The following is a 27,837-nucleotide window of genomic DNA, read 5'->3' as shown; positions in this document are numbered from 1 at the left end:
ACAGACAGTGAACTCCAGCCCATGGCACTGCCAAGGCTCTCTCTCGGATGAGACAGACAGCGATCCCGCTACGGAGATCATAGGATTCAAGCGGGCCGAGGCAACTTTGCGGCGTAGTTTCGGGAGGCTGCCGGACCAAGCGAAGGTCGTAGGATGGAGAGCGGAAGCAAGGGGTGGAGGATGACAACCAATGACGGACTTGGGCACAATATCGTGGATGGCCAAGACAGAAGGACGGCCCAACCGTTGAGATCTCCTGACCAAGACAACGCAAAAGGTCTTTGATGAATGGTTGTGTGTTGTCGTGGGGGCTGCCTATTCTTCCGAGGATGGCTTCAAAGGCGGGGGTGGAGCCTTGTTTGATGTCGACGCAAGGCCTGGGTCCGATAAGCCAAGGAGCCGGTGCAAAGGAAAATGTCAAACGACAAGCAATCCCCTGTGAACTTTTGTAACATCTAGACGGAGTCTGTTGATAGCGATTGCATGAACCATCCTTGCAAAATGCGTGGCGTGTTGGAAGAAGCAGGGATGGAGGAGGAAAGTTGCCGGCACGGATCGGTGAAGATTGAGGTGGAGGGGACGGGAGACGGAAGGCAGCTGTCCACTGAAGGCTCAGGGGAGTTTGCCGTCCAAGTTAGTGAATCTGCACTATAATTTGCTTAATTTTCTGGAGGCGCTGGTCCCAAGACAGCTGTGTCTTGTCTTGAACGGCCCGCTGAATCGCAGCTTCCATTGAAGCCAAGACCTGAAGCCCCGGCGTCAGTGAGGATCGATCCTGCCTCACCTTGGCACCTTGGCGGGCGATCTCCTCCACTTCTTTCCGTCCCATCTCCAGCTCTCGTCTCCACTTTTACCTTCCACCAACATCTTCATCTCAACACCATGACCACGATCACAACAGGCTCAAGGAGCTAGGATGTACTCCCCTAGACGCCAGGTGCGTGAAGGATGTACATGCTGTAGGATCATAAACATATGGTAGCGCCGAACTTGGCTGCGATTGTCCAAAGGCTATCCTCGGCCACACCTTCTCTCGACATCACGCCGTCCTCGACATCTAGCAAGGCTTCTTGGCCAAGATCAACTCTCATCAGCTTAGCCTCATCGGCAAGCCAAGACGGATATCCAAATATCTCCGTCCTTGGCAACACCCGAGGAGGCCTGCCGTGGTATTGATGCGCACCAACACGGCTCAAATACCCTAAACAGGAAGTTGACTTGGTTATCGACCTTGGTTATGTGGCCCGTGGCTAAGGTGCGTAGTCCTTCTCGGCCGGCTCTTGGCCCTGGTAGGGCTAATATATCCAGGGGGTTTTCGTGCCGGTCTTGGATGCGCTCAACTTGTGGAGGGAGAAACACCCGGTTCGACAGGCTTTTGGGCGCTTAGCTATAAGCCTCCTAGTGACAACCACAACAACAACCTTCGGTTTATGCATCATTTACGGACCGATCCTGGGCTCCGAGTGGCCATGTTCCTGTCCACGCCTCCCAATCAACGGCTCTAAGACACCCGCCTTCCCTTCCGAGCCATGTCTAGCAACTAGTTCTCTACACCAAGTCACTGCCGTGATGGGAACTTCACAACTAGAGCAACACCAGTCATGTGGATATTCTAGCCTCTGCTTGTTCACTTATGTCGATCTTGAACAGGTCAAGGGGGGCTTTCGATATGGTTAGGCTACTAGGGCATATCACCTTCACTGGGTCCGCCAACAGTGCTTCATCCTGTCACCCTCGCTTTACGCCTTACCAATGTCTCTCAATTCATTCCATCAATTGGTCGATTCACACCCCTCCAGGGTGTTATATCCAGCCCCAGTTTTGAGATCCTGGCCACTTATCAGGGTATCGTGATAGAAGATGCCGATACATCCTCTTGAGCCTCTGACGTTTGGCCGCAGGCCTGAGGTTTGCATTTCAAGAACTTTTGAGCTCCTGCCATCGCGAAGGACCTCTGATGCTTCACTTCGTCACATCTCTCCTTCCTCTTTGCGATTGGTACTGTCGACTACAGTACCATGACAGCGTCAAAGACATCTCCTCTCCTCCGGAAGAGGAAGTTGACGACAATCTTCCCCTCTATCATGCAGCGAGGAAGCTCCATGTCTGAGAATGATTGCAGGGTGACCACGGGTCTACTCTTTGACAGCAATGAGTAGAAGAACCATGATGCCATAGACGGACTCGGGAGCATCCTTTCAACGACTATATAAGATGGCATGCCTCCTATCCAACAGACGTGTCTTCTCATCCTCACACACTCCAGCATCAGCAACCCCTTCTCTGCCCCTTTCTCTCAATCTTTACAATGGTCAACTTCAAGAACCTCGCTATCGCTGCGACTACCCTCTTCGGGCTCACCCTGGGTGCTCCCGTTACACAGGGCGAGAGCGGCAAGGTCGTTCCAGGCAGCTACATCGTCACTCTCAAGCCTGATGCTAAGGGTTCAGAGCTCACTAGCCACCTCAAGTGGGTCGATGATGTTCACAAGCGCAGCCTCAGCAAGCGTGATACCGACAACGGCGTCGAGAGGACCTACGACGGCAAGTATGGCTTCAAGGGCTATGCTGGCACTTTCGATAAGGAGACCATCCAGGAAATCAAGGACAACCCCCTTGTGAGAAGTCCCATCTTTCACAGTCTGGTCACATGATGCTAATACAACTGACAGGTTGAACTTGTTGAGCAAGACCGTGTCTGGACCCTTGACTGGATCACGGAAGAGCAGGAGGAGGCCCATGTGCAGAAGAGGGCTTTGACCACCCAGTCGAGCGCCACCTGGGGCCTTGGAACTGTCTCGCACCGCACGAAGGGCTCTACTAGCTACATCTACGACACCAATGCTGGTCAGGGCACTTATGCCTATGTTGTTGACACGGGCATTCGAGCTACCCACAACGAGTTTGAGGGTCGTGCTACTGCGGCTTGGACTGCCTTTACCGGCGACAACGCTGACACCTTTGGACACGGCACCCATGTTGCTGGCACCATCGCCGGAAAGACATACGGCGTTGCCAAGAAGGCCAGCATTATTGCTGCCAAGGTCTTCCAGGGGCGAGAGTCGACCACTGCCATTATCCTGTCTGGTTTCAACTGGGCTGTCAATGATATCATCAGCAAAGGCCGCACCACCAAGTCAGTCATCAACATGTCTCTGGGTGGCGAGTACTCTGCTGCTTTCAACAACGCTGTCGAGTCTGCTGCCAGCTCTGGTGTCCTCTCCGTCATCGCTGCAGGAAACGAGGCGCAGAATGCCGGTAACACCTCCCCTGCCTCGGCTCCTAGCGCTGTGACCGTCGGTGCCATTGACAGCACCTGGGCCATCGCCGACTACTCCAACTACGGCAGCGTCCTCGACATCTTTGGCCCCGGTAGCAACGTCCTCTCTGCGTGGTACACCAGCAACTCGGCCACCAACACCATCAGCGGAACCTCCATGGCTACTCCCCACATCGTCGGCCTTGCTTTGTATGGCATCTCGGTTCAAGGCGTGTCTGGAGTCAGTGGCGTCACCAACTGGCTCAAGACTACGGCCACCTCTGGCAAGATCACGGGCAGCCTCCGCAGCTCCCCTAACCTCATCGGCAACAACGGCAATTCGCTTCAGTAAATTCCCGCATAACACGTGAGGGATGAGGGTCAACTCATAAGCGATATGCGGGGGGAAGGGGATGAGAGACGGGGAAAGAGAAGAGACAGATGAGTAAGCAGGAGTCAAGATGGATAGGAGACACTCTTTTGTTGGACCTGTATATACGAATGTGGTTTTCCTTTTGGAAGTGACGAGGGATATGTCGGTTGATGGATCGGTATATAACATTGTTGGAGTGATCTGTAGACATCGTTGAAGCTGCAGTACCGTACATATTCAATCCAAGACAATGGATTACATGACTCTTGTGCTTCTGCAGCCGCCTATTGAGTGGCAAGCATATCCCAAGTTGAAGCCCCTGTCTTGTGCCATGCAGACGCCACAGTCGCGTTCAGCTGGGTTATTCTGACGAGATACACCAACCAGCCTTATGCGAACGGGCTAGGCATGGGAACGGCTGTGGCGTCCTCTTCATTTCGGCTTCTAGAACCTGATGCCGCGCACCACGTGGTGCTCACGATCTCTACTTATTCCCGGCGATCTCAGACCCGAATAGGCACTCTGAAGCGCTGCAGCCTTTTCGGTCCGGATAGCAACACAACCCATCCATCTCGCTTTTTTCCCCCGCAAGATCTCTCTCCCTCTTTTGAAGTTTAGGGAGGGGATATCCGGGGATGGCACGCTTATCTATCAACATTGGGGTACAGGCGTTTAAAATGGACGACTTGGAAGTGATTGTCGATGACTTTGAAGGTATCGCTGAACTAGGCATTTCTAAACTCCTAAGCGGATCTGATCTTCTGAGCTGCAAGAAACAGCCCAGTTTCTTGGCAAGTGACTACTGTCACTCTCTTTGGTCTGGGTCTGCGGCTGAAGGGTGATTGACAAGGTAAAGGTACAGTGAACCAACAGCACAAACCCATCGACGCCTGATGGGCATTGTCAAAACCCTCGGGAACAAAGCCGGGTCCTTGTTTGTTCGATCCTCCAATACTCGGCTAAGAAATGCTTCTGCCTAGCCGTTCGACAGCGTATCCTGGTAAATCCTTGTCCAAGGCCACGGAGTAAGATGCCAAGTTGAGAGCTTCACAGACAGAAGCCGCCGCAGATCAAACATCATTTTTTTCCTTTTATCAATCTTTACGAAAAAGGCTCCACGAGAATCGGGTGTGATCGGATGTCGTTCAAACACTAGAAGGAGAGAATCGGCCCAGGTGGAGTTGCAGTGTGGAAAACATGAGCCTTGGCCTCCTCTTGTGAGAAATATTTTGACTCCATTCCCACAAATCTCTTGATCTTTTAATCCCCACTCTCTTATTACCCCCGTCCCGCAAAACTGCGGGTTGGGTTTGGGGGTGTTTTTTTGGGGTCGCCTGATGCTGGGGGTTAAGCAAGCCTATGTTGCAATGATCCCCATATCCCTCCCCTTTGGTGGAGAAGAACAGGTTTCAGCGCGTTGTAGCATGCAAATGCCGTGCTAGTCTGATGGAGCTTAAGAATGAGTGAGAAAAAAAATAGAGGCGGCGCGTGATGGTGTCAGTGCTTTTGTCAAGTTTTGTTAGTGCGTTTTTGTAAGAGATTTCAAGCGTATAAGTCGAACATGAGAACATGGAATTTGGGTAAGGAGACAAACCATTAGTCAGGTAAACGCGTATTCATATACTTCATGACTACAAACTGAACCATTGAGGATCCTTCCCTCACCGGCTCGTTACATTGACGTTACATCCATGACACTCGGATACGCCCGTCCAAACGTGAGATCAGTTGACGGGCCGCCCTTTGACTGGACATCTCTGGCAAGGTCAAGACAAGACGTCAGATACTCAGAAAGGCAGTCCCAAGCATCTTGATGTCCAAGTATACAGGGACCGAGTAGCATCCATACGACCGGGCCTAGTGGTAGGCATTGCCTATTCTAGCGCTGATCTCCGAATCAGGGCATTCCACCCACCGAGCCGCCGGAGTCTCACCGAGGTGGTCCCCCCGGGGGTGGGCAAGAATTCTTCCCAACCCCTGGGGATCCTCGCCTGTCTCCGGGTCTGGGGTCCCCGGATTGGCAAATAGCCTCCCTTCCCGCTGAGAGTAAGGCCTAAATGTCTCCAGGCTGGGGGGGAAATCCTGCGGGGAGTCATGCGAACTGAGAGCAGCAGTAAGCTGTCACCGTGGAGGTGGATGATCGGATGGCAAGCCGTGGAGTCAGGTTGATAGTGCCATATAAGAGAGCCTCATCCCCCTCTGAGGCTAACTCTTGGTCTTGGTCATCGAGACGGGGCTAGCGACTAGGCCTACATACCTCTATTTGATTCTTTTTTTCTGCGCTGCATTGTTTCCTACTTCAGCGTCAGTAATCCTTCCATCATGGAGTCAACAGTCGAGGCGCGAACCAAGCTCGCCTACAAGAATCGGTGGAGGACTCTTTACAACAACCCCAAGCTCATCGTCATTGCTCTCTTTGCCTCGTCCGTCTCCCCAGACCATCTTTCTTTCAAAGGTTAACCTTCTATAGATTCGGTGGTTTCGAGTATGGCTACCAGCAGGGTGTTCTCGGCCAGTCCCTGGTCATGACTCGTTTCAAGGACAACTTCCCTTCCGTCGTCGAGTCGTCCGGCGCCACCGGTTGGCTCACCTCCATTCTGCAGCTTGGAGGTATCCTGGGCTCGCTGTCTGCCGGTGTCCTCGGTGAGGTCATCTCAAGAAAGTACACAATGTTCTCAGCTTGCTGCTGGGTCATCCTGGGCAGCTACCTCTATATCGGTGCCACGTACCACAACCCTTCCATGCTCTATGCCGGCCGGTTCTTTACTGGTATCGGTGTCGGAACTTTCTCTGGTGTTGGGTGAGTATTCGCGGAGTTCTGCTCAAGTGTTAGACTAACACAAAGCCAGTCCCCTATATAACGCCGAGCTCTCCTCCCCCGAACTCCGAGGTTTCCTCGTCTCCTTCTATCAGTTCTGTACCATTCTCGGTATCATGCTTTCGTTCTGGATCGGATACGGTAGCAACTATATCGGCGGCCACGGCGATGGCCAGAGCAACCTCGCTTGGATGCTTCCCTCCATCATTCAGGGAATCCCTGCCGTGCTCCTCGCCCTCGGTATTTGGTGGCTCCCCTTCTCTCCTCGATGGCTCGTCAAGAAGGGTCGTGATGAGGAGGCTATCAAGACCCTCTCGTACCTCCGAAACCTTCCCATCGAGCACCAACTCATTCAAGTCGAGTACAAGGAGATTAAGGCCGAGTCTTTGTTCGAGCAGCGTGCTTTTGCCAAGCAGTTTCCCAACCTGGCGGCCAAGGAACAAGGTAACATGTGGGTGCGGGAGTTTGCCCAATACTATAACATTGTGCGAACCTGGGACAACTTCAAGCGTGTTGCCACAGCTTGGCTTGTTATGTTCTGGCAGCAGTGGAGGTAAGACCTGGTTTCTGAGAGGGAAGGAGCCAACTTACTAATGGAAAATCAGCGGTATCGACGCCATCATCTACTACGCCAGTCAAGTGTTCGAGCGACTCGGTTTGACCGGCGGAACTCAAGCCCTGCTTGCCACTGGTGTCACCGGTGTTGTATTCTTCGTTTCGACCCTTCCTGCCATGGTTATCATCGATAAAGTAGGCCGCAAGCCTATGCTGTACGTCGGATCGGTCGTGATGTGGCTTTCGATGGTTATCGCGGGAATCATCGTCGCCAAGTTCCAACACGACTGGGAATCTCACGCGGCAGCTGGCTGGGTAGCAGTTGCCTTCATATGGGTCTACGTTGGAGCATTTGGAGCTACTTGGGGGCCAGTTTCGTGGACTTTGGTTGCTGAGATATTCCCCCTTTCCATCCGGTCGAAGGGGTCGTCTATCGGCGCGTCGAGCAATTGGGTACGTTCTCTCGCCTTCCAGATTGGGAAACAACGATGACTAACCTAAAATTAAGCTTAACAACTTCGCGGTTGCCTTCTACGTTCCTCCCATGTTCGAAACGCTCGAATGGGGAACTTATATCTTTTTCGCCGGTTTCCTTGCCTGCAGCATCGTGTGGCTGTACTTCTGCCTTCCCGAGACTAAGGGAGCCACTCTTGAGGATATGGACCGTATCTTTGGAAGCCGAACTGGTGAGGAAGACGCCAAGATGCTGGATGAGGCCCGTCGTGACGTTGGTCTTGGCCCTGAGTTTGAGATCGATGCTCTCAAGGCAGAGAAGATGCTTATGGAGGGCGAGGAGGCTGATGCTAGACCTACTTCTCACCATGAGAACGCCTAGATGAAATCATTGTACGGTGGTCTATCTTGGGCAGGCTTATGAACAAGTGTTGCTCGTGGTGCATCAAGGGATAAGAGATTTGGTTTATCCAAGACTGTGCCAACTAGCCGAATGAGTCCATATGAATTTCATGAAGAACCACAGCCTATACAACTCCAAGTGTCCCCAATTTGTGCCCAAATACACACAAGATACTCAGGAATGGGATTCTTGATATCCCAAATCGAGACGTGAAGTCCATCCATGACTAACACGCCAGTGGGGGTAAAACAATTTTTAGAAGAGACTTGACCGTTTTGTCATCCTAAGAGTGCTATCTTTAGGGGATTCCGACCTTTAATAGAACCGTTAGATCTCTTCAAGTTTATCTATTTAGAGACAACCATAAATACTTGCAAGAATCATCTGGGGAAGAGCTCCCTGGTTGCCAAACCGTTGCTGGCCCGCCAACGGTCGGCTAGTGGGGCCACCTTAGCCTTATCCTTATCACCACCAAAAATCTGCAGCAGAGAATTTTCCTCGAACAAACATGACCATGGATGCAAACCACAGCAGCAACAAGCACGCTCCCACGGGTCTCGACGACCCAACTGTGGCATAATCATTCTTGTTTGCTTGCAAAGACGTAGGTATATCTTTTCTTTCATCTCCCATCTCCGCAGCGTTCTCCCTCACAGTCACTCCTCTCCCCTCACGAGTCTTCCTCGCGAAGGTCTTCTACGGACGGCACGTTTTGTGTTATCCGCCTGAAGTAGGCTGAAGGGTGATTTAACAGCGAAAAGGGAAACCCTCCTTCGGGAGAAGTTTTCTTTGCTGCTGTAGCTGCCAGAAGAAAAAGGGCCATCATAGTCCGCGTCTGTTGTGTCGTCCCATTTCGGTGGGATTGACTTAATCCTACACAGGCGAGGCTCCAGGAGCTCCGACATTTCCGTATCACGTTGGTCGTGACCTATGTGTCACGCTTTGACACGTGCTTTGTAGTTTGGTGTTTATCATTGGAGGAAGAGGTTCTGAGATCAAGGTTCTGTCAAGTGGAAACTATGTATTTCTATGCCAGACTACGTCATTGAGCTTCACTGCAGGCTTATCCTCAGATCATTTGTTCAATAAATCCAATTCATGCACAGCAACCACCTCCCATGCCTGAGACCGCCTCTTGATGCCCACCGTTGTAACATTCAATCTTGCAGCACAACCACCATCTGTAGAGCAACTCGCTCAAAATCACACCCTCCAATATGGCTGAAGAGTCCAAGTTTGGAAAGCTTCCCCTCAGCACCAAGGGCCCTATCCACTGTGCTCTTACCGGCGCATCCCTTCTCAACACTCCCTATCTCAACAAGGGCTCTGCGTTTCCAACGGAGGAGCGCCGCAAATTTGCCCTCACCGGCCTGCTCCCTCAGGGCGTTCAGACACTTGAGCAGCAGTGCAAGCGCGCATACGATCAGTACTCGACCCGGCCAAACGATCTAGCCAAGAACACATTTCTCACCTCACTAAAGGACCAAAATGAGGTGCTCTACTACAAGGTGGGAAGCACATCTTGGGCGGTGCGAGAGGCTGTACTGACCGTTACAAGTTGATCCAACTTCATCTAGATGAGATGATGAGCGTCGTCTACACTCCAACCGAAGGCGACGCTATCCAGAACTACTCTCGTCTGTTTCGACGTCCAGAAGGCTGTTATCTCAACATTCATGAGCAGGATCAAGTCCACGACAACCTGGCCCAGTGGGGAAATGCAGAGGATATCGACTACATCGTAGTGACTGGTCAGTTACCACTCAACCATACGGAACTATTCACTCACAAGCATCATAGACGGGGAGGAGATCCTCGGAATCGGTGACCAAGGCGTTGGGGGCATTCTCATCTCAGTTGCCAAGCTGGTCCTCACGACTCTATGTGGAGGCGTTCACCCAAACCGTACTCTTCCTGTCGTCCTGGACTGTGGGACAGACAATGAGGAACTTCTCAGCGACGAGCTGTATCTAGGTCTCAGGGAGAAGCGTGTCCGCGGCGAAGAGTACGGCAAGTTCGTCGACACGTTTGTCCAGTCGGCAAGAAAGCTATACCCAAAGGCATACATCCACTTTGAAGACTTTGGTCTCAGTAACGGTCAGTTCCTTCACCACGGCAAGCTCAATACATCCTAACGTGCATACAGCGAGACGCCTTCTGGACCGCTACCGCCCAGACTTTGCCTGCTTCAACGACGATGTTCAGGGCACCGGCTGCGTGACCCTGGCGGCCATCATGGCAGGCCTCCACGTCAGCAAGCAAAAGTTCAAGGACCTCCGCATGGTTGTCTTTGGAGCCGGAAGTGCCGGTCTCGGTATCGCGGATCAGGTGCGAGATGCCATCGCAACCGAGGGGGACATCAGCCATGAGGAGGCGTCAAAGCAGATCTGGTATGTTTTTTTGATGATGCTCTACTCTTCCTTTGATGATGCTCTATTTTTCCTTTGACGATGCCTTACTCTTCCTTTGATGATACTAAGCTCATACTCTGAAGGTTGATTGACAAGCCTGGTCTGCTCACGAGCGAGATAGAGGTCTCAGACGGCCAAAAGAGCTTTGTGAAGGCAGCATCAGAGTGGAAAGACAAGGACACCGATCTTCTCTCCGTCATCAAAGCCGTCCGTCCCAACGTCCTCGTCGGCACATCCACTGTCCCCGGAGCTTTCACCGAGGACGTCATCAAGGCCATGGCCAAGCATCACGAACGCCCCATAGTCCTCCCTCTTTCCAACCCTACAAGACTTCACGAAGCTAAACCCGAGGACATCCTCAGCTGGACCAACGGCAAGGCCCTCGTGGCTACGGGGTCTCCTTTCCCACCTGTCAAGGGTCCTTGGGGCGAGTCTGGCTCCGAAGTCACCATCGACATCGCAGAATGCAACAACTCGGTCGTCTTCCCAGGTATCGGCCTAGCATGCGTACTCTCCCGCGCGGAGCACCTGACAGACCGTATGCTCGTCGCCGCAGTTGAGGCCGCGGCCTCACTGAGTCCTGCACTCAAAGATCCAACTGCCCCTCTGCTGCCAGATGTCAACTCGGTGCGAGATGTCAGCGTTCGCATCGCTCGACATGTGATCCAGGTGGCTCTCAATGATGATGAGGCGACACAGGAGGGCATCCCCGAGGAGGACGAGGAACTTGAGGAGTGGATCAGAGAGCAGATGTGGAATCCAGCTTACCGGCCGTTGAAGTTTGTCGAGATGGAGACTGCAACTAGAGAGGCAAGGGGAGAGCTGAAGCGGGCCGGAACCGTTCATCGCACCGGTCATTTATAAGGGGCGCAGCAGGATGTAGATGAGGGACGTATCTAGAAGTGACATAGAATGGTCAACCGGTTTATTTAGAGACTCGAGATACTATTAATGCCATCCCAGTAAAACTTGACTCCAACACTGCCAAAAAGGAAACACCAATATCCAATCAGCTTCCCAGGCTAATCAGGAAGCTCTGGGAATAGTTACACTTGAGAGTCGCCAACCCTAACGCCCGACCTACCTTGCGATACAGCGCTTCTAGCGTCTATGACACTGGCAGGGGCAATCAGATAACACCAGCCCGAGCTGCCTCACCGGCATTGTCCTGAACCAGGTCTTCCATCCTCCTCTTGCCCTTGCCCAGGCCACCCTCGCCAACGCCCATGCGGCGAGCAACATATCTCTGGGCAACAATGCCAACCGAGAGGTTCAGAAGCTCCTCAAGCCACTCAGCAACCCACTCTCGAGGGTCGACACCACCGCTCTCAATGATATCCCTAATCTCCTCGGGAACATTGATTTCCGATTCATCACCCTCCTCGCCGGAGCGAGGGGTGAGGGGACCAGCAGAATCAAGCCACTGAACCCATCGAGCGGGGACAGTCTGGCTGACCGTGTAAAACTCAATGTCATGAACAGGGTCCAGGATGAAGACGGCAAAGCAAATGAGCTCCTCGTTCTCCTCCTGGTTCTCGACTGTGGAGGAGTCCTTCTCCCTCTCGGCGGAGGCAGTGCGGGCAAACAAAGTCTTGTCGTCATCCACAGCGATGGCCTGAACGGCCAAAAACAAGTCCGAAGTTCGGACAGGGTTGCTCTCGCTCACGTCTTCAGTGGCCTTGTGCTTGGCTTCCTCCAGTCCGCCGCTGGCAGCAAAGTATTCGGTCGCGTACGATTCGGCGTTGGCGCGGCACAGTTTGGTTCCCTCGGCCAGACCCTTAATCAAGCCAAGCTCACGGGGAGAATCAGCCTGCCTCCACCAAGGACCATCGTGCCATCCAGTAGGGTTGTCGGTGCTGCGTCGCGAGTGGCTCTCCTGGCCACGCTGGACGACGAGAAGATCACCGCCTTCGACCTGCGACATGACATGACCAAAGACATTGTGGATGAGAGGATCAAGAGAGGGGTAGCCGACGAGATCGTGGGTGATGTGGATGAGGAGTCGCTCGTGGGAGCTGATAGGGGGCGCGAGGGTGTGGAGGATGTTGGTAAAGGTGGGAAGAGCTCGGTGTCGCAGTTCATCACCTGGGTCCTCGATCAGCTTCGTCATAAGGGCGGATGTCTGGGATTGCACCTACCATAGGTTCGGAGAGTGGTGACATCAAGTCCCCTGATGCCCTTAACCTGATCCGCCCACTTCTTGGCCTCCTCGTTCTGTTGGATTTGCGTGACGGCAGCCTCTGCCTGCTTCATGGCAGCGCTGGCGGTGGACAGAATACCACCCCACCATCCTCCACCAGACTGCTGGGGAGCAGGCTGTGCGGGCTCAGGAGCAGGCTTCTTTTCGGCCTCATGAAGCTCAGAGCTGGTGGCACTTGGGGTGAAGCTGGCCCTCAAGCTGCGTGCGCTGTCGGTGGACTTGCGAGGGTCACCAGCGGGAGGTGTCGCAGTAGATCGGCGGGCGGCATCCTTGAGCCGGGGTGTATGAGGTCGCGAGGGCTGTTCGGCGGCCAGTTCAGACTCAAGGTCGGCAAGAATGTCCTGGTCGGCAATGGCCTTGGAGGCGGCAGATGTAGGCTTGGCCTTTGTGGTCTTTTTGGGCTTGGTGTCAATGCCTGAGAAGAGGTCGTCGAGGTTGTCGTCGTCGGCGGCCTTTGTCTTCTTGGGCGCCATGGTGAAGGGTGATGGCTAGTTGAGACGACGCTAGAAAGGAATGCGGTGCCGTAGAGGGCGCTTGGTTGTTAGATGGAGGTTGAAGCTGTGATGGTTGGAAGATGAAGGCGGGGGGTTTGATATGTATGTGTATGTGTACTCGTAAGAAGGTTGTTTGGCGCAGAAACGGAAACGGCAAGGGATGTTGGAGCTTGGGAAGGTACGAGGCAGCAAGGGTCCAATGGGCCTGGGACTGAGAGGAGACGATAGAAGAGAGCGCAACAGGGAATGCTACAGCGTTGAATGGTTTTTGGTAGATAGTATAAGTCTTGACTCTGAGTGCCGTTTCAGTTTCGAATTAATACATGATTTTAATTTCGGAGCAATTCTACAAGTTGTCAACGTCAAGAGTCGAGGTGTAATTATGTCGAGTGTATACCTGATAGTTACAAATATCAGATCTAGCCGCAGTGGCATCTAAGCGGGATCAGGAACTTGGCCCAGGTACTCCCCGCGTACTGGGGCGACTTACAACAGCAGACCAGCCACTAACACGCAGCGATTTGCAGCAGGCGACACAGTCACGCTCATTCCCAGTCCCGGGCGGTACTAGCGCGGCTGGCCTTGAAGATGCGGCCCCTGATTCGCCTGATGCGTCCCGAGCGGAGGAACCCCGGGGGAGGTACCTTCATGGCCGGGGGGGTCTCTGGCTCTGAGCCTTGTCCGGTGTTAGAGGGCGAGGCTTCACTGGCCCGGTTGGCACTAACAGCGGGCGGGTCCTTGGTTCAGCACCAGCCAAGGTTGTTGGCTTATTCGGACGGACCACGACACCTCGAGAAAATCAACCTACGGAATCAAAGCCTGGCCAAAAGGAGACGAGACCGTCTTCATCACCCGCGTCTCTTGACGTATATTGCAATCACTCGTCGACGCCGCATGATACGGCTTGTTCTTGCCGGCTTCTGTATGCCCCTTGTTGCCTTTGTCTTGTCCTTGTTGCATCGCTACGCTCTACTCTTTTTTGCAAGTCGCCGCCAGTTCCCTGTACTTCAAAATTCTTTCTCTGCCCTGGCTCGCTCTTCTTACTCCAACACGCTCATCCCGGGTCTCATTGTACCTATTCATATCACCCTCACTCAGCCTCGTCTCATCTGGGCACCCCTTCCCTAATCCCCAGCGTGTCTGTCCATCTTGGGAGTAGGTCGTCTTTATTTACACGGCGCGCCCGCTACGCTCCGTGTTCTCGCATGACGCCTCTCGCGGGCCCGGCTGGCCGCTACACGTCCTTGCTGTAACATCCCAGCCTCATCCCCGTCCAGCCTGCCCTGGCTGACCATGGACCGCTCGCGACGGACAACTCATCGCCGTCGTCCCTTGGGAGCTTCAGCCTCTCCCACTTCAGCTTCGGAGGCTTCATTTGACTTCAATTCATCCACGAGCCCCGTTGTTGCCCACACTAATACCACCCCTCAGAGTGCCAGTGCTGGCGCTCGCCGCTCAAGCAAGCCGCTGCAGCACGCATTCACCTTCTCCCCCCCAGGTAGTAGCCGCGGCCTCAACCCGAGGAAGCGTTCTACAACCATGGACAACTATCCCATGGCCGACGAGGACGACCATGGCCCTAGGAAGGGCGGTCACAGTCTTCGCAAGCGTGCCCGCGTGGATTACACGTTTGAGCACATCGACGACGATGTCCTCGTCCCCAACTCAACCTCGTCTGCCCGCGGTAGGAAACGCAGGTCCGAGGTGACTTATGAGACGGATGACTTCTACAACACCGACCCCAAGAGGCGAGGCGCCTCGATGGGTGCCGATACGCCATCGACTCGTCGGAGGAACCCGTCACGCAAGTCGAGTGAGATGAAGGCCTATCATGAGGCCGCCCTGGAAGACGACGACAATGACGTACAAGACACGATAGAAGTCGGCGCCTACTACTCAGACGCCGATGAATCAGAGTTCCGCGAGCCCAGTGGTTCAAATCACTCATCACCTCAAGCCAACAAGATGTCACCAAAAACTGACCTGCCGGCACTGCCAGCCGGTCATATCCCTTCAAGTAACCCCAAAACGGAACACACAATACCCGCTCCTCCTGTAGAGCAGAAGCCATCAGGAGTGCCTCCTGCGGTGAAACCTATGGATGAAATATTACCTCAATCGGCAGAGCCTCAGCCAGATCAACTTCCCAAAGTGGAACCTCAACCGGAAGCTTCAGATGCACCACAAACGCCCGCGCCGGTTGACCCTGTTGACACTGCAGCCGTTGATACTGTCGACCCTGCACCTGTCGACAACCCACCTATTGATGCTAATACTGCATTGTCACCATTGACAGTGCCAGCTAACCAAGATCGGCAAATTTCACCTGCTCATTCACCAGCGCCCGAAGAGGTAGCAAACGGTGTACTTGAGGCACCTGTCAATGAGATTGTTCCCGATCCTATTGTTCCTCAAGATATTCCCACATCCCTCTCCTCCGACAACACAGACACCGACCCAACCTCCTCTTCCAACGTCATCAAGGAAGAAACAAATCATCAACCACTTCATCAAGTTCCCCAATCACCAGACCAGAAACCGCCATCGCCAATGCCTCAAGAGGACAAGATGGATATCGACCCGGTCGAGAAACCCTCTTCCCCTCCCCCACAAGACGTTGAGATGGCTGAGTCTGCTCCCCTCGTTCAAGAGCCCGCACTCGTAGCATCACCAGCGCCCATCGAAGAAGCGCCTGAGAATGTTGCCGAGCCTGTCAAGACTGACACTGACGTCGTCGCCCCCGCACCCGTCCAGGTGAATGGCGATTCGACTGATGCCGAACCCGAGGCTGAGCCACCAAAAGAAGAACTTCCAATGGAGCTCCCAAAGGAGCTTCCAGAGGAATTTCCCGAGGAGCCTCCAAAGGAAGAGCCTCAAGTCGAGGAGCCTCAAGTCGAGGAGCCTCAAGTCGAGGAACCTCACATTGAAGAACCTCAAATTGAAGAACCTCAAAAGGATGAGCCAGAAGATATGGGCGCCACTGCCACCGCTACCGCTACCACCAACGACACTCCAATCCCGGATTCACCTCAGATTTCTCCTGCCAAGGATGAGCCCGTTACTGCTCCCAGTCCCGCCGAAATCAAGGCCGCAACTCCTCCTCCCCCAGCCGAAACCATTGAGACGCCAGCTTCTTCGGCGCCTTCAGAGACAAAATCCAGCCCTCAGAAGCCCGTAGCTCCTCGACCTGCGATGGTGTTTAAGCCACAGCCAGCGCCAGTCGGACGATGGGCTCACCTCACGCCTTACATCGATGGCGAGTACGTCTTGTACCCTGAGAAGAAGGGTCGTTCCGAAGAGGATGGCGCAACCGATGAGCCAACACCTGAAGGCAAGGACACCGATCGAGAAGGCATTGACATGGAGCCCATGGTGGAAGACAACGACGACAATGCAGATGCTGCGGCTCCTGAAGCACCTACACCTGCGCTCAACACTCCCACCCGCGGTTCGCCTGTGCCTGATTCGACAGATCCCACAACTTTCAACTCGCCTGCTCCCGGTGGAGACGACGGTGATGATATGGACGTCGGCGACTCTCAAGAACCAAACGAGCGTCGCTACTACAAGTATCGCAAGCTCAGAGACCCTGCCGAGTACCTCAGTGCGATTGAGGATCACGAAAACATGACGACCGAGGAACTGTTCGAAGTTCTCACTGCCATCAACGTCTCTATGGTTCAATGGCAGCAGGAATGGACAAGCCTGGGCAAGGTGGTCGATGACTACGAAAACTCCCTTCGCCGACGAGCGGCTGATGCCAAGTACGAAGCTCGCACTCGCAACCTTCACCAACACGGAGTCAACTATGAAGAGCCTGACTTTGCCGTCAAGGGCTACAAGGCCCGCGAGAAGGAGAGCATGAACGAGACTCGCTATCTCCAGGGCCAGGATCGTATTATGGCTTCTTCCTACGGCTTCGAGTACGACCCTCATCCTTCCAAGATTGGCAAGCAGAACCCCGAGACTCAGCAAGTCGGAATAATGACCCGCGGCCGATCTCTTCGAAACCAACCTCGACAAACTGCCAAGGCCACCGAGACTGAAGAAGTCACTGGCAAGCGACAGCGCAAGCCAGTTCAGCTATTTGACCCCGCCACACAGGACATCAGCCGAAGCTCCACGCCTGCGCCGACCCGCGGTGGTCGCCGTCGCAAGGGCGCCAATGGTGAGGAGGAGACGCAGACCAACCTTTCCGTCAGCTTCACAAACGAAGTGCCCTCGGATACTGAGACGGCCCCCAAGACAAGGCGCAAACGAGGCCCTCGTGGTAAGGGTGCTGTGCCAAACATTGTCGAAGACCTTGCGCCTACGCCTGACGCTGAAGATACTACACCTCAGCAATCGCCTGCCAAGCCTACTCGTCGCGGCCGTGCCAAGCCTGCCGTCAAGTATGAGGAAGCAGACCCCAACGAGTTTGTTGACGAGGAGCCTCAGGAGGAGAAGCCACCTGTCCGCCGTCATCTCCTCACCCTCAAGATTCCCAAGGGAGGCAGCAAGCACTTTAGCGAGCCTGCTTCAGCCATCACCGACAATGGCGAGTCCCGTCCGACCACAGCCTCATCGGAGGAGTCCTCGCACACTGCCGAATCGTCCTACTCGTTCCGGCCTAAGCGACAGAAGCGTTTCCGCGACGACCCCGATGAGACTGAAGAGTCTTCCCAGGCACCCCCCAAGAAGCGAGGCAAGCGAGCCAGCGCCGTCGGTATCGCCAGCGAAGTTCCTTCTGCCGCCCCTACGCCTCTGCCTCCCGTCGAGTCGGCCCAGACCCCCAACAGCCGCAAGGTTCAGAAGATCAAGGTTGTTCGGTCTGGCCTAGACACCAAGAATGGAGCGTCTGCCCCTCCTCCTCCTCCCCCTGTCGAGGAAGGCGAGGAACCTCCGAAGGACTACAAGTCGATGACCAAGTCGGAAAAGATGTCAGCATCTATGAAGAGTGAGTTGCTTAGGTGGATTATGTATGCTCACCTCAAACTAATACGTCACAGACCGTTGGGCCAATGGCAACATGGCTGGCGCTGTCGAGAAGCGTAAGGCTACCCTCGCCGCGAAGAAGGCCGCTCAAGCCGCCGCCGAGCAGAGACTGGGAGTCGTGGCCCCCAAGCCCAAGGGTAAGGCCGCGGCCAAGCGGGAGGCTGCCATGAAGTTGCAAATGCAGCATCAGATGCAGGAACAGCAACAACAGGCACAGCAGCAGATGATGCAGCCGCAGCAGCCACAGATGCATCCTCATCAGCACCAGCATCCGCTTGAGCACCAGCATTCGCATGGACATCCTCAGCATCCGCTCCATTTCGAGCAGCAGCCTCAACTTCACCAGCCGCACCCTCAGCATGCTCCTCCTCCCCCTCCACCCCATCAGCCTGGGAACCAGCCATTCATGCATGGTCACGCGCACAGCCACAGTCACAGTCATAGCCATGGCCACAGCATGCCTGGCATGGGTTATCCTTACCAGCAGATGTGAGGAGACACAAGTTCATGACGCACTCCAATCTCTGGGCATGTCCTCGACATGAACCCTCAGCCTCAGCATCATGCATCAAAAGCAAACAAAACAAAAACAAAAGCCACAAAAAATCATCCCTCGAGCACCCGAGGATCATTCATCCAATCGCTCGATGTAACATGTTCACAAAGCATCACGGGACTTTGCATCAAGGTCCCTTCCCAAGGTACATACAGCCAGCCACTCTGTATACTATGAAAAGGACTCACTCGGAAGGGGGGTTTTTTTGGATGCTCTCGTTTCGCATTTTCGTTTTCCTCATCACTTTTCTAGTTCCTGTACACTAGACTCATAGTTGTCTCTTTTTTCCGTTTTCCTTTACAGTGTTCTTTTGCTCTTTTTCGTTTTCCAGTCTCATCTGTTCTCTCAAGCTGCATAGTATTGGCTTTGCATAATGATTCGGCAACAACAACGCGAAGGGGGAGAGAGAGAGGAGGGCCGAACATGAGAAATGGAGGGTGGATGTTATAAATGTGATAGCAAGCGCGATACGAAAAATTCCAATGTCGAATTGTCGACAAATTCTAGTCTTTTGCTTCGTGAACCAGCTGTCGTTGATCAAGCTTTGGTATACCCCGTTCGTGGTGTGGAACCAGAGTGTGTGATCTGGTGTACCAATTGATTGACATCATCTCCGGGCTATCCTTAATGATTCTCGTCAGTATCTAGATACAATTCTTTTTTTTTTAACATTATGAAATATCAGAGCAGAGCAAGGTAATCTAAGTCAAATGATGGCTCTGATAAAGGGATCTAAATTACCATGTATCTATCTGATCCTCATCCTATGATGTGTGAAAGAATTGTGTAAGGTGGGGCTGTCAAACTCTCGTGTGAATGAGATCAAGTGACCTGAAAAGGTGAAGTCTCTCCAGACCCAGTGACCGCGCTACACCAAACAAAACAAAAATAACATTTAATGGACCAGTAGATGGTTCGGCAACCAGTTCCATCTAATGCTTGTCTTTTTTCTCGCCATGGTATTGTACAAGGGTGGTGCCCTTGATTCCACTGTGATGCCATAGGGTAGTATGGACACTGGGGAAAATGTTGGACGCATCAACTTGGCTACCTACCAACCTCTTAACACCCATTCCTCCTCATTTCATATCACAAGGATTAAATAAATAAAGTTGACCCTCACCAATTCTTATCAAAAGGACTGGATGAGTATATACCCAGATATTCATGAGGGCTTGGCATGGAGAATGACTCCAGTTGTGTGCCAAGTAGGTAGCGGCTAGTGTGCCTAACATTTAATCCATTTTGGTGTTGCGCACAACAGACTCCGCTTCTCTGCAATTGAACATGCAGAATCGTCCAATGGGCTCATACCGAATACAATACCTTGCAAAGAACAGTAGCAACTGTCATGATACCTGAGTTTCCATCACCATGTCCACATCAAGCTAACATCTTCACGAGCACACAGTCACAGCATCGGGTCTCGTTCAAAGGAAATGCAAAACCCAAGAGCGAAAAAACACCCCTCCAGGAAAACCAGTTTTTGAAGTGACTTTTGTTTTGTCCCTGATGTGATGCCTGGTAATGTGAATCATTCCTTACACGCCGCAACCGAAATGCAAGAGCCTGCCAATCCAGCGACCTTGACCTTCTTCCTCCGTTGTCTCTCCCCCAGCCTTTTCCTCACCGGTGATTTATTATTCACGGGGAGGGTAAAAGAAGGGGGGGCGAACTTTCTAATTCGCGCTCTAGCTTGATCGCATTTCAGGACAGAACCACGCCTTTTGTCTTTCCTTGACCCCCAAGCAAGCACCTTACATGACAACACCAGAGTTGCTGGCAATACGCTGGGATAGAGTTAGCAGATGAACTGTGGGAGAGAAGAGAGACAACTTACGGGCCACAGCTCAGCAGCCTCCTTACCGACGGGGCCGGTGATGGCAGAGCCCTTCATCTCACCCTTGGGGTTGACGATCTGCAAGTTTTGTTAACCAACCACATCCCAAATTCTTGCAAGGTAACCAAAACATACCACACCAGCGTTGTCCTCAAAGTACAGGAAGACACCGTCGAATCGCTTCCAGGGCTTGGACTGTCGGACGATGACGGCGGGGTGGACCTTCTTTCGGAGCTCGGGCTTTCCCTTCTTGACGGTGGCCATGACCATGTCACCGACACCACCGGCGGGCAATCGGTTCAGGCGGGCGCCGATACCCTTGACGGCGATGATGTAGAGGTTTCGGGCACCGGAGTTGTCGGCGCAGTTCATGACGGCACCGCTGTTGGGCTTGTTAGCGCTTCGGTCGGAGTGGTTTTGCTTCGTGGGTGGAGGACGTACACAGGGAGACCCAGGGTCATCTTGAGCTTGCCACCAGGGGCACCACGCCTGTAGAGATCATCGTCAGTCTGGTGTCTTGGAGTTCATTGTTGCGTCTCGCTTCGTATTTCTCTGCCAAATTTCTGCCACGGCGCCCTCGAGTTGGAGATGGTAATTGTCGTCGGATGGTCGAGCTGTAATTTTTCAGACAGCAGGTATGCTCGTGAACGGTGCCGTCGCCGTCAAAAGGTCGAGTCGACGATGCCGTGCAGAGCTCGAATATTTCGTCGTTTTCGTGTGCGCGGGCGCACCGATCATGTCGATTCCCTCCCACCCCGCCATGAAATTTATCCCAACTTTCCTCTCGCGCGCGCTCCTCTCAAGTCCGGTGGCAGAAAAATTGGCAGAGAAATTGTCGACGATGAGCCCGCAAAGAAGAACAACTTACGAGAGCTTGGCCATTGTGTCTGAGGGAGGGGGTTAGTGTGGCGTTACTTCGTAAAGAGTCGTGCCGGGTCTCGAGATGCCGTCGTGAACAAGAGCTTTTCAGTCGAAATTTTCCCAAACAATGAGATAGATGTGTGGGGTGAGAAACCCTATGGGAAGCGAATGGGTCTTGTGCACGTGACTGGGAGGTGGTTTTTGAGAGATGGCTCCAGGTGGCCAATGAGGATCCACTTTGAAGAACCACGGCATCTCCCTTGGTGAAGAGAGTCACTCAACACTGTCAGTTATGACGCTGACGAATTTGTTTATTGAAGAAGGTGTCTACTTTATTCGCTTCTTGTTCTATTTCTTCTCTCGTTCTCTCATTCATTCTTTTCCACCCAGCTCTTTACATAATCTTACACCACGACCAAACACTCAAGCACATCAACACGGTGCTACTCGCAAACTCGACTCCACCCAAACCGCAGCCCCCATCGAACCACCAATCCACCACGCATCCAACCAGAGCCCATCTCTCCAAGCCCTGATCCCACACATTTTCCTGCTCATAAGTCGATTTTCGAGACGCCGACCTCAACGTCAAACGGGCCAGATGCCCGGGCGAAGCACGCCCGGTTAGCTCAATCGGTAGAGCGTGAGACTCTTATGAGTTCACCATCTCAAGGTTGCGGGTTCGACCCCCGCATCGGGCTGTTCCTATAACACTATAATCAAGATTGAGAAGTGCTTTCTTTTTTTGCTGTTTTTGCCCATTTTCCGTAGTGATACTTGGACACTTGCGTCTAACGGGCGGCGAGACAACTTTTTGCCAGAGATAGAAATACCTTTGCAAAGTTGGCAAGTATGTATAGACAACCCAGTACAAGTAATTTGATCTCATTAATATCCTGTTATTGTATGACTGTCAATAATCAGCCCCTGTCAGAAGTTGAACATAAGCCAACTAACTCCCTACCCTACAACACGACACTGTCATGGAATTTCTTGTTCATATGGGAGACGGATGCTACTTTATATTATTCCATTAGCACCTAAATGAATTCGCAGTTTGAATTTTCTCTGCTGGCAATATCTTGAAACATGCTGTGCATCTCAAACGTTGGAGAAGACTTATGTACCAGACATTGATATGCCGAAGAAGGCTACTGGGAAAATTACCTGGGGATGATTTGTTATCGCCAATGTGAGCAATGGTTTTGTTTTATTTTTCATTTTACAAAAAAATCATTCCATTTAATAGAAAAAACTCATCCATTGACCGTCATGATACCCAGTTCTTTTACACGCACACAATAAAATCACCGCTCACTCATCACCGACCGAACCGGCCCCGTCCCCGCCGCTTATTCTCGGCCGCAACCCCTGCCTCCGCCGAACTTTCGGAGCCGATAGAAGCGGACCTCGGCACGATGTCACCCCCAGCCCGCGCTTCAAGTCCTCACATGCTCCTCCCCTCAACCCTCACAACCCAACACCCGCTGTCAATTACCCATGCCTCCCTCGCTCAATTCCATTGGGCGCCCCCTCTCACAGCTGCTTCTCCGCAGCGGCTCTAGATGTAGCTTTGTTGTTCCCCGGCCTTCGCAGCGTCTTGTTCCTTCGATACTCATCATGGCTTCAAAGACTCAGAAACGACACTCTTCTTCTTCTGCGGGCAAGCGTCCGCTCTCGGACCCAAGACCTAGCTCTTCAGTACTTCTCGTCTCTCCCGTCAACGACGTGTTGTTGCTACACCGTGTTCACACCTCAACATCTTTTGCCTCGGCGCATGTCTTTCCCGGCGGAAACCTGGACCCTTACCACGACGGTGTGATTCCCGTCGCGGACTCACCAGAAAGGCATCAAGACGGACTGGCGTACAGGGTCGGTGCCATAAGAGAGACGTTTGAGGAGACGGGCATCTTGCTGGCCAAGAAGAGCGGCGGGTTGATAAACCTGAGCATCGAGGAGCGGGACGCGGCGAGGAAGCAGATCCACGGCAACCAGGTCAAGTTTCTCGAATGGCTAAAATCCGTAGGCGCTGAGCCAGACCTGGGTTCGTGTGTGGAGTTGCATTGACTGAAAATGAGAGAGCTGATGGTTGTGATAGATGGCCTTATCCCCTTCACACGCTGGATCACTCCCACCATAAACGCAAAGCGTTTCACAACACAGATGTATCTCTACATGCTTCCTCTGACACGCGGCAACATGCCGTCTCAGATGCTCATTCCAACTCCCGATGATGGCATTGAGCATACCGCTGCACTCTTTGCCCCCGCCAAGACCTTCCTCTCTCGCGCCACTGACAACTCCATCATCCTGTTCCCTCCTCAGGCATACCTCCTTACCCTCGTCTCTGACATATTCACAAGCCGATCTGGATCCCTAGAAGAAGGACCCCTGCAACTTGCCGCCCAGCGCAAGAAGCTTCTCTCCTTTCTCAAGAGGACACCGACAGCAGAGACAGAAAAGGGCAAGGGGCACAAGACAGCAACAATCCCGTGGGGCGACAAAGTCATGAGTCCTCACAACCTCTTTATCAGAAACGAGGACAAGAGAGTCGTTTTAGGACTAGACAAGCCTGGCCCGGAGCTCAAGGGCTCGGAGAGGGGAGGAGATTGGGAGCGTGTGGTTCTCGTCAACTTTGGCAAAGGTGGACCGACCAATGTTGAAGTCCGGAGGAGAGAGGACGTCTTGGAGGAGGAGAAGAAGAGCCAAGCGAGTAGCGAGAAGCTATAGATGCTAGAAGTTATATGCTCCATATTCAAACAACCAATTTGGCTGTATTCAGAGTGGAAGTTTGTCTAAATCCATGTAGATCGCACCATCTAAACTCCACCGGGTATCATACAGCCGCAGTCAAATCCAACACAAACCATTTTTGCCATCCAATGTTACAATGCCATTTTTGAATCACCATCCCTTTTGCCCCTGCGTGCTCTCCATCTCCAAGCCACGAATACTTTGACTCCAATCATGCCAGTTAAAGTCGTCACCCAACATGTCGACATCATCGCCCCCTGTGTTGTCAAAGTTTTCGTCCATGGCTGGATATGGATCAGGCCACAGGTATGGGGGTGGATTGTCATCCTTGGGTAGTTGTAGTGGCTGCTGAGAAAACGGCTGACCTAGTCCCCCAAGCTGCGTCTGTTGCTGCTGGGGTAGTTGAGCAGCCGCCATGCCTGGTGTACTCATGGAACCTGATGATGCGGCGGCTCTCATCTCGGCCGATCCGATCTCGTTCAATGGATAGAATGTCGTCATGGGGAAAGTCGTAGTTTGTGACATCAGCTCGTTCATAAGTCCCACAGCGGCTTCCGAGAGGTTGATATTTGATGGTACCTCGCTTGCTGCGGGCGTTCGGGGTCGTGATTGTGATGTTGGTGGTCCTGGCTGAAGCATCGCTGGAGGTGCCATTGGACTCATATCAGCTGGTGTGGATATGGGCACGTTGCTTCCATCTGATCGCACAAGGGTCCTCCACCTCCCCCTCATCTGATCTATCTTATCCTCGCCGGTCGGTATCAAGTCAAATGACGTTTGGGCTGGATTCATCCGCTCCTCAAACTCCACACGACGTGCCTCTTCGGGGTTGCTGCGAAGACGGGCAATCTCTGTGGCTCGGTGCTTGCCAGCTCTAAAGTAGAGTTTCCGTATGGGCAGGATAACAGACGTATAATCGGCGGAGCGGACGTATTCGGCTGGGTGTCCCTCATAGCCGTTGAGCGCCTGCCACCCACGTTCCACGAGAGGAGTCCACGGACGACGACAGCTCTCGATGAGGAAATACGCCATGGCGTGCCAGTTTGTGTAGGTCTTGAACAGCCATCTGTACTGCTTGCATCGCGAATCCGTGTTGAGAATGTGGTTGTACTCGATAATCTCGATCGCTGCCACATAGACACGCTGTCTGGCTTCGGCCGAAAGCTCCCCGTCTGAGCCAGGGAATAGCATGGGCTGGTAAATAACGAGACACATCTTGGCCATGATGATACGGGCAATCATGCCTGCCATCCAGTACAAGGGGTCCGCATCACCCATCACGTGCTTAAAGAACCTGCCCTCGACTCTTTGATATACCTCGATTAGCATCTGCTCTCGTTCTGCGAGCCCGAGATCAGCGAGGGGTGCCCCCTTGGGGCAAAACGAAGCTGATGCTGATGCAGCTCGGAGAAGGCGTCTTGAGAGACTGCAGATTTCATAGCGAACCAGAGCCACCGCGCAGTCAGAGCGGCCCTCTCTCGGCTCGGGAAACTCTGTCGTCTCCGGGTTGATATCAGCGTCGTTGATGTTACTGGGCATCTGAGTGTCGTAGAACAGATCCCCAATGATTAGATCAGTGCCGAGTTCATCTGCGGACCGTAGATCTAGTACGAGCAATGCCCACCAGAGACGTCTCCGCATTTCAGTCTCAAAGGGGCTCAGTCCAAAGTGTGATCCGTCTCGATGAAGACCCATGCCCTGGGCGAGGTGAACCACCAACCCCGTCAGGGACCAACAAAAGCGGCTCTCATCTTGACGCCTGACCACGACGAGGAATATGACAAAGGCTTGAATTATCGAAGTGTCGGATGAGTTGAGGAAATTGGCCTTTGCGAGGGCTTGTTCGACAGCGAAACGATATTGCGTAAGGACGTCTTCTTTGTTGATGCCAAGATTTGCTCGAACCTGCATTACCTAGTTAGTTTTGCTTCAATACTGTCACATAGGACTGAACTTGCCTCTTCGGGTTCAAGTGAAGTGATAGCAGCGTAATAGATGGCCCACACCAGAGCTTCATTTCCGGGTGAGAGCTGCTCATGGTTCTTCCTCGCGTCACGGAATATCGGCTCCATTGACGGAATATGCAGCACTTTGATGAGTGGTTCTACGTTCTCCTGGTAGACAGACCACAAGAACGGAATGTGAGAGGGTAGAGGGCGGCATTTCTCGAGGTTCACATCTGCTGAGCGGTATCCAAAGATGAAGGAGTGGTGATCTGCCGGGACTATCAATGAGGGGGAACTATCTGGAGTCTCCTCATAATCTGAGTCGTCGAAGTCTTCGTCGGTAAGTTTTTGCGTCTCTTCTCGAATAGAATCGAGCTAGAAACAGTTAGCCATCTTCAGACCGTACTACGATAAGAGAATCTAACCTCGTCGTTGAGCTTTGCCCAGAAGCCGTTGCTGACATATCTTCGGCTCCCACTTTGGTCGTTCAACACCAATCGCCCAAACTTCTGGTGTAGTTGCTTTCGGCTCGCCTCGCTTTGATCGCTTGCGGCATCGCTACCTCTCGGGCTCCCACTTGGCTGACCCAAGACTCCAGGGTGAGAAGATGCGCTGGATGAATGCCTCTGGGGAAAGGTTGCTGATCGGTCAATGTTTGAGGCCTGCGCTCCATGTGCGGCTTCAGGCGAATTGGCCGACGAGGGACCCTTGCCCCCGGACTCGACCTCGATCTGGCCGCTCAGCTCCTCGACGATGCCCTCGAGCTTCCTCAGGCGCTTCATCAGCTCAATCTCGCGCTGGCTCGAGTTCTTTGGGGGCGCATTGGGGTCTCTTGGGCGCGGCTGCCGCGGTGCCCGACCGGGGGCGGGGAAGACGCATGGGATCTGGGCTCGGCGGCAATTGGAGCAGGGCATCTGCTTGTCGCAACGGACTTTGCGACGGCGGCAGGTGACGCATGATCGCGGGTTCAGGGCCGGAGTGCTGCTCCCGGGTTGCTGGATCGGGCTGGTGTGGGCGTCGGGGCCCGTGGTCTGATAGACGGTGACGCTGCCTTGCGATGACGGTCGATGTTGATGTTGGCTGCTGCGATGCGAGGTCTGATGGGGATTGTTGGACGGCGGGGATGCCGTGGTGGACTGCTGTGCGGCGTCGGGAAGTCCCTCGGATACATTGTTGTTGAAGCTGTATCCGAGGGTTAAGCCGTCCAGGTAGGACATGTTGGTTTGGTGTCACGTCGGTCAAGGGACGGCGATATCTGCTAGTTGAATGGTAGATGGACGTGGGGTCGATCGTGCCGTGTCGTGTCGTGTCGGGCAGAGACGGACAGTCGGCGGGCTTGGAATGGACGCTAGGGTCTGGTTGAGGCCATCAACGAGCTGCGATGCAGTAACGAGGTTCTGCAAGTTGATGCCCGAGGTCTTGCATGCGAAGAAGCTGTCGTGAAGCCAGCGAGAGCCAAGAGGCTGAAGAGGCTGCTGTAGAGGTGGAACATGGAATGAAAAGAGGACCTGCTGCGATGATTCTTGTGAGTGGGGGTTTGCCGGCGATCTGTTGGAGCCTGCTCCTCTTGGCACCACTCGGCGAACGGAGACAGGCGATGTTTTACAGCGCCGGGGCCGCCCAAGACGCCCTAACACTCCGGGGATAAGAAGGTGTATGTAGTAGGGCTAGCCACCTCAGCTGCCGAGGACGGGGAATTAGGCACCCTGGAACTAACAAAAGCTGGGCATCAAGATTGGATTCTTTTGATGTTGAGCTACTTCAAGAGCATTTCTTTCCTTCGCTCATGTTTCGAGTCAGCGCTAACCCCATATTCACGATCCAACGAGCTTTCGACCTTTTTTGTCTCTGTCGTCATCACTCAATCACGTTTGGCCCTAACATCGGAGAGCGGCATGATTTGACCACCGCTCTCTCTCCTCTTTTTGCCTCTTGATTGAC

At 53.3% G+C, this 27,837-nt stretch overlaps 8 protein-coding genes across 8 annotated transcripts; 5 read left to right on the top strand and 3 right to left on the bottom strand.

Moving 5' to 3' along the window:
- Positions 1–2,308: 2,308 nt before the first annotated feature.
- NECHADRAFT_75440 (uncharacterized protein) lies at positions 2,309–3,610 on the top strand (the record flags this gene model as incomplete). Its single annotated transcript, XM_003054530.1, has 2 exons — positions 2,309–2,617; positions 2,672–3,610. 2 exons carry the CDS (start codon positions 2,309–2,311, stop codon positions 3,608–3,610), a joined length of 1,248 nt encoding a protein of 415 aa, XP_003054576.1.
- Positions 3,611–5,953: 2,343 nt separating this feature from the next.
- NECHADRAFT_90426 (uncharacterized protein) lies at positions 5,954–7,839 on the top strand (the record flags this gene model as incomplete). The annotated part of the gene is made up of 6 exons (XM_003054529.1): positions 5,954–6,054; positions 6,102–6,431; positions 6,481–7,002; positions 7,055–7,457; positions 7,513–7,731; positions 7,771–7,839. 6 exons carry the CDS (start codon positions 5,954–5,956, stop codon positions 7,837–7,839), a joined length of 1,644 nt encoding a protein of 547 aa, XP_003054575.1.
- Positions 7,840–9,077: 1,238 nt separating this feature from the next.
- On the top strand, positions 9,078–11,135 carry NECHADRAFT_90425 (uncharacterized protein; the record flags this gene model as incomplete). The annotated part of the gene is made up of 5 exons (XM_003054528.1): positions 9,078–9,368; positions 9,419–9,611; positions 9,661–9,957; positions 10,007–10,250; positions 10,355–11,135. The coding sequence occupies 5 exons, from the start codon at positions 9,078–9,080 to the stop codon at positions 11,133–11,135; spliced, it is 1,806 nt and encodes a 601-aa protein (XP_003054574.1).
- A 265-nt stretch (positions 11,136–11,400) lies between these two features.
- NECHADRAFT_90424 (uncharacterized protein) lies at positions 11,401–12,944 on the bottom strand (the record flags this gene model as incomplete). The annotated part of the gene is made up of 2 exons (XM_003053820.1): positions 11,401–12,356; positions 12,410–12,944. The coding sequence occupies 2 exons, from the start codon at positions 12,942–12,944 to the stop codon at positions 11,401–11,403; spliced, it is 1,491 nt and encodes a 496-aa protein (XP_003053866.1).
- A 1,560-nt stretch (positions 12,945–14,504) lies between these two features.
- On the top strand, positions 14,505–18,432 carry NECHADRAFT_75436 (uncharacterized protein; the record flags this gene model as incomplete). Its single annotated transcript, XM_003054527.1, has 2 exons — positions 14,505–17,901; positions 17,954–18,432. The coding sequence occupies 2 exons, from the start codon at positions 14,505–14,507 to the stop codon at positions 18,430–18,432; spliced, it is 3,876 nt and encodes a 1,291-aa protein (XP_003054573.1).
- A 1,531-nt stretch (positions 18,433–19,963) lies between these two features.
- NECHADRAFT_102401 (60S ribosomal protein L23) lies at positions 19,964–21,273 on the bottom strand. Its single transcript, XM_003053819.1, has 5 exons — positions 21,204–21,273; positions 20,777–20,824; positions 20,471–20,717; positions 20,336–20,413; positions 19,964–20,285 (listed from the first exon to the last, which is right to left on the bottom strand). Exons 1-5 carry the CDS (start codon positions 21,215–21,217, stop codon positions 20,253–20,255), a joined length of 420 nt encoding a protein of 139 aa, XP_003053865.1. The 5' UTR covers positions 21,218–21,273; the 3' UTR covers positions 19,964–20,252.
- Positions 21,274–22,816: 1,543 nt separating this feature from the next.
- On the top strand, positions 22,817–23,926 carry NECHADRAFT_75434 (uncharacterized protein; the record flags this gene model as incomplete). The annotated part of the gene is made up of 2 exons (XM_003054526.1): positions 22,817–23,240; positions 23,295–23,926. The coding sequence occupies 2 exons, from the start codon at positions 22,817–22,819 to the stop codon at positions 23,924–23,926; spliced, it is 1,056 nt and encodes a 351-aa protein (XP_003054572.1).
- A 23-nt stretch (positions 23,927–23,949) lies between these two features.
- NECHADRAFT_65901 (uncharacterized protein) lies at positions 23,950–27,113 on the bottom strand (the record flags this gene model as incomplete). The annotated part of the gene is made up of 3 exons (XM_003053818.1): positions 23,950–25,855; positions 25,900–26,271; positions 26,322–27,113. 3 exons carry the CDS (start codon positions 27,111–27,113, stop codon positions 24,101–24,103), a joined length of 2,919 nt encoding a protein of 972 aa, XP_003053864.1. The 3' UTR covers positions 23,950–24,100.
- Positions 27,114–27,837: the final 724 nt, after the last annotated feature.

The sequence above is a fragment of the Fusarium vanettenii genome (genome assembly GCF_000151355.1).
Source record: "Fusarium vanettenii 77-13-4 chromosome 1 genomic scaffold NECHAsca_1_chr1_3_0, whole genome shotgun sequence".
NCBI lineage: Eukaryota > Fungi > Ascomycota > Sordariomycetes > Hypocreales > Nectriaceae > Fusarium > Fusarium vanettenii.
This window is presented reverse-complemented; position numbering and strand designations above follow the sequence as displayed.

Coding starts and splice junctions, on each gene's coding strand:
- NECHADRAFT_102401 (XM_003053819.1), bottom strand. Junction 20,718..20,776: donor ATGACCCTGGGTCTCCCTGT/GTACGTCCTCCA, acceptor CAAGCCCAACAG/CGGTGCCGTCATGAACTGCG. Junction 20,414..20,470: donor TTGAGGACAACGCTGGTGTG/GTATGTTTTGGT, acceptor CAAAACTTGCAG/ATCGTCAACCCCAAGGGTGA.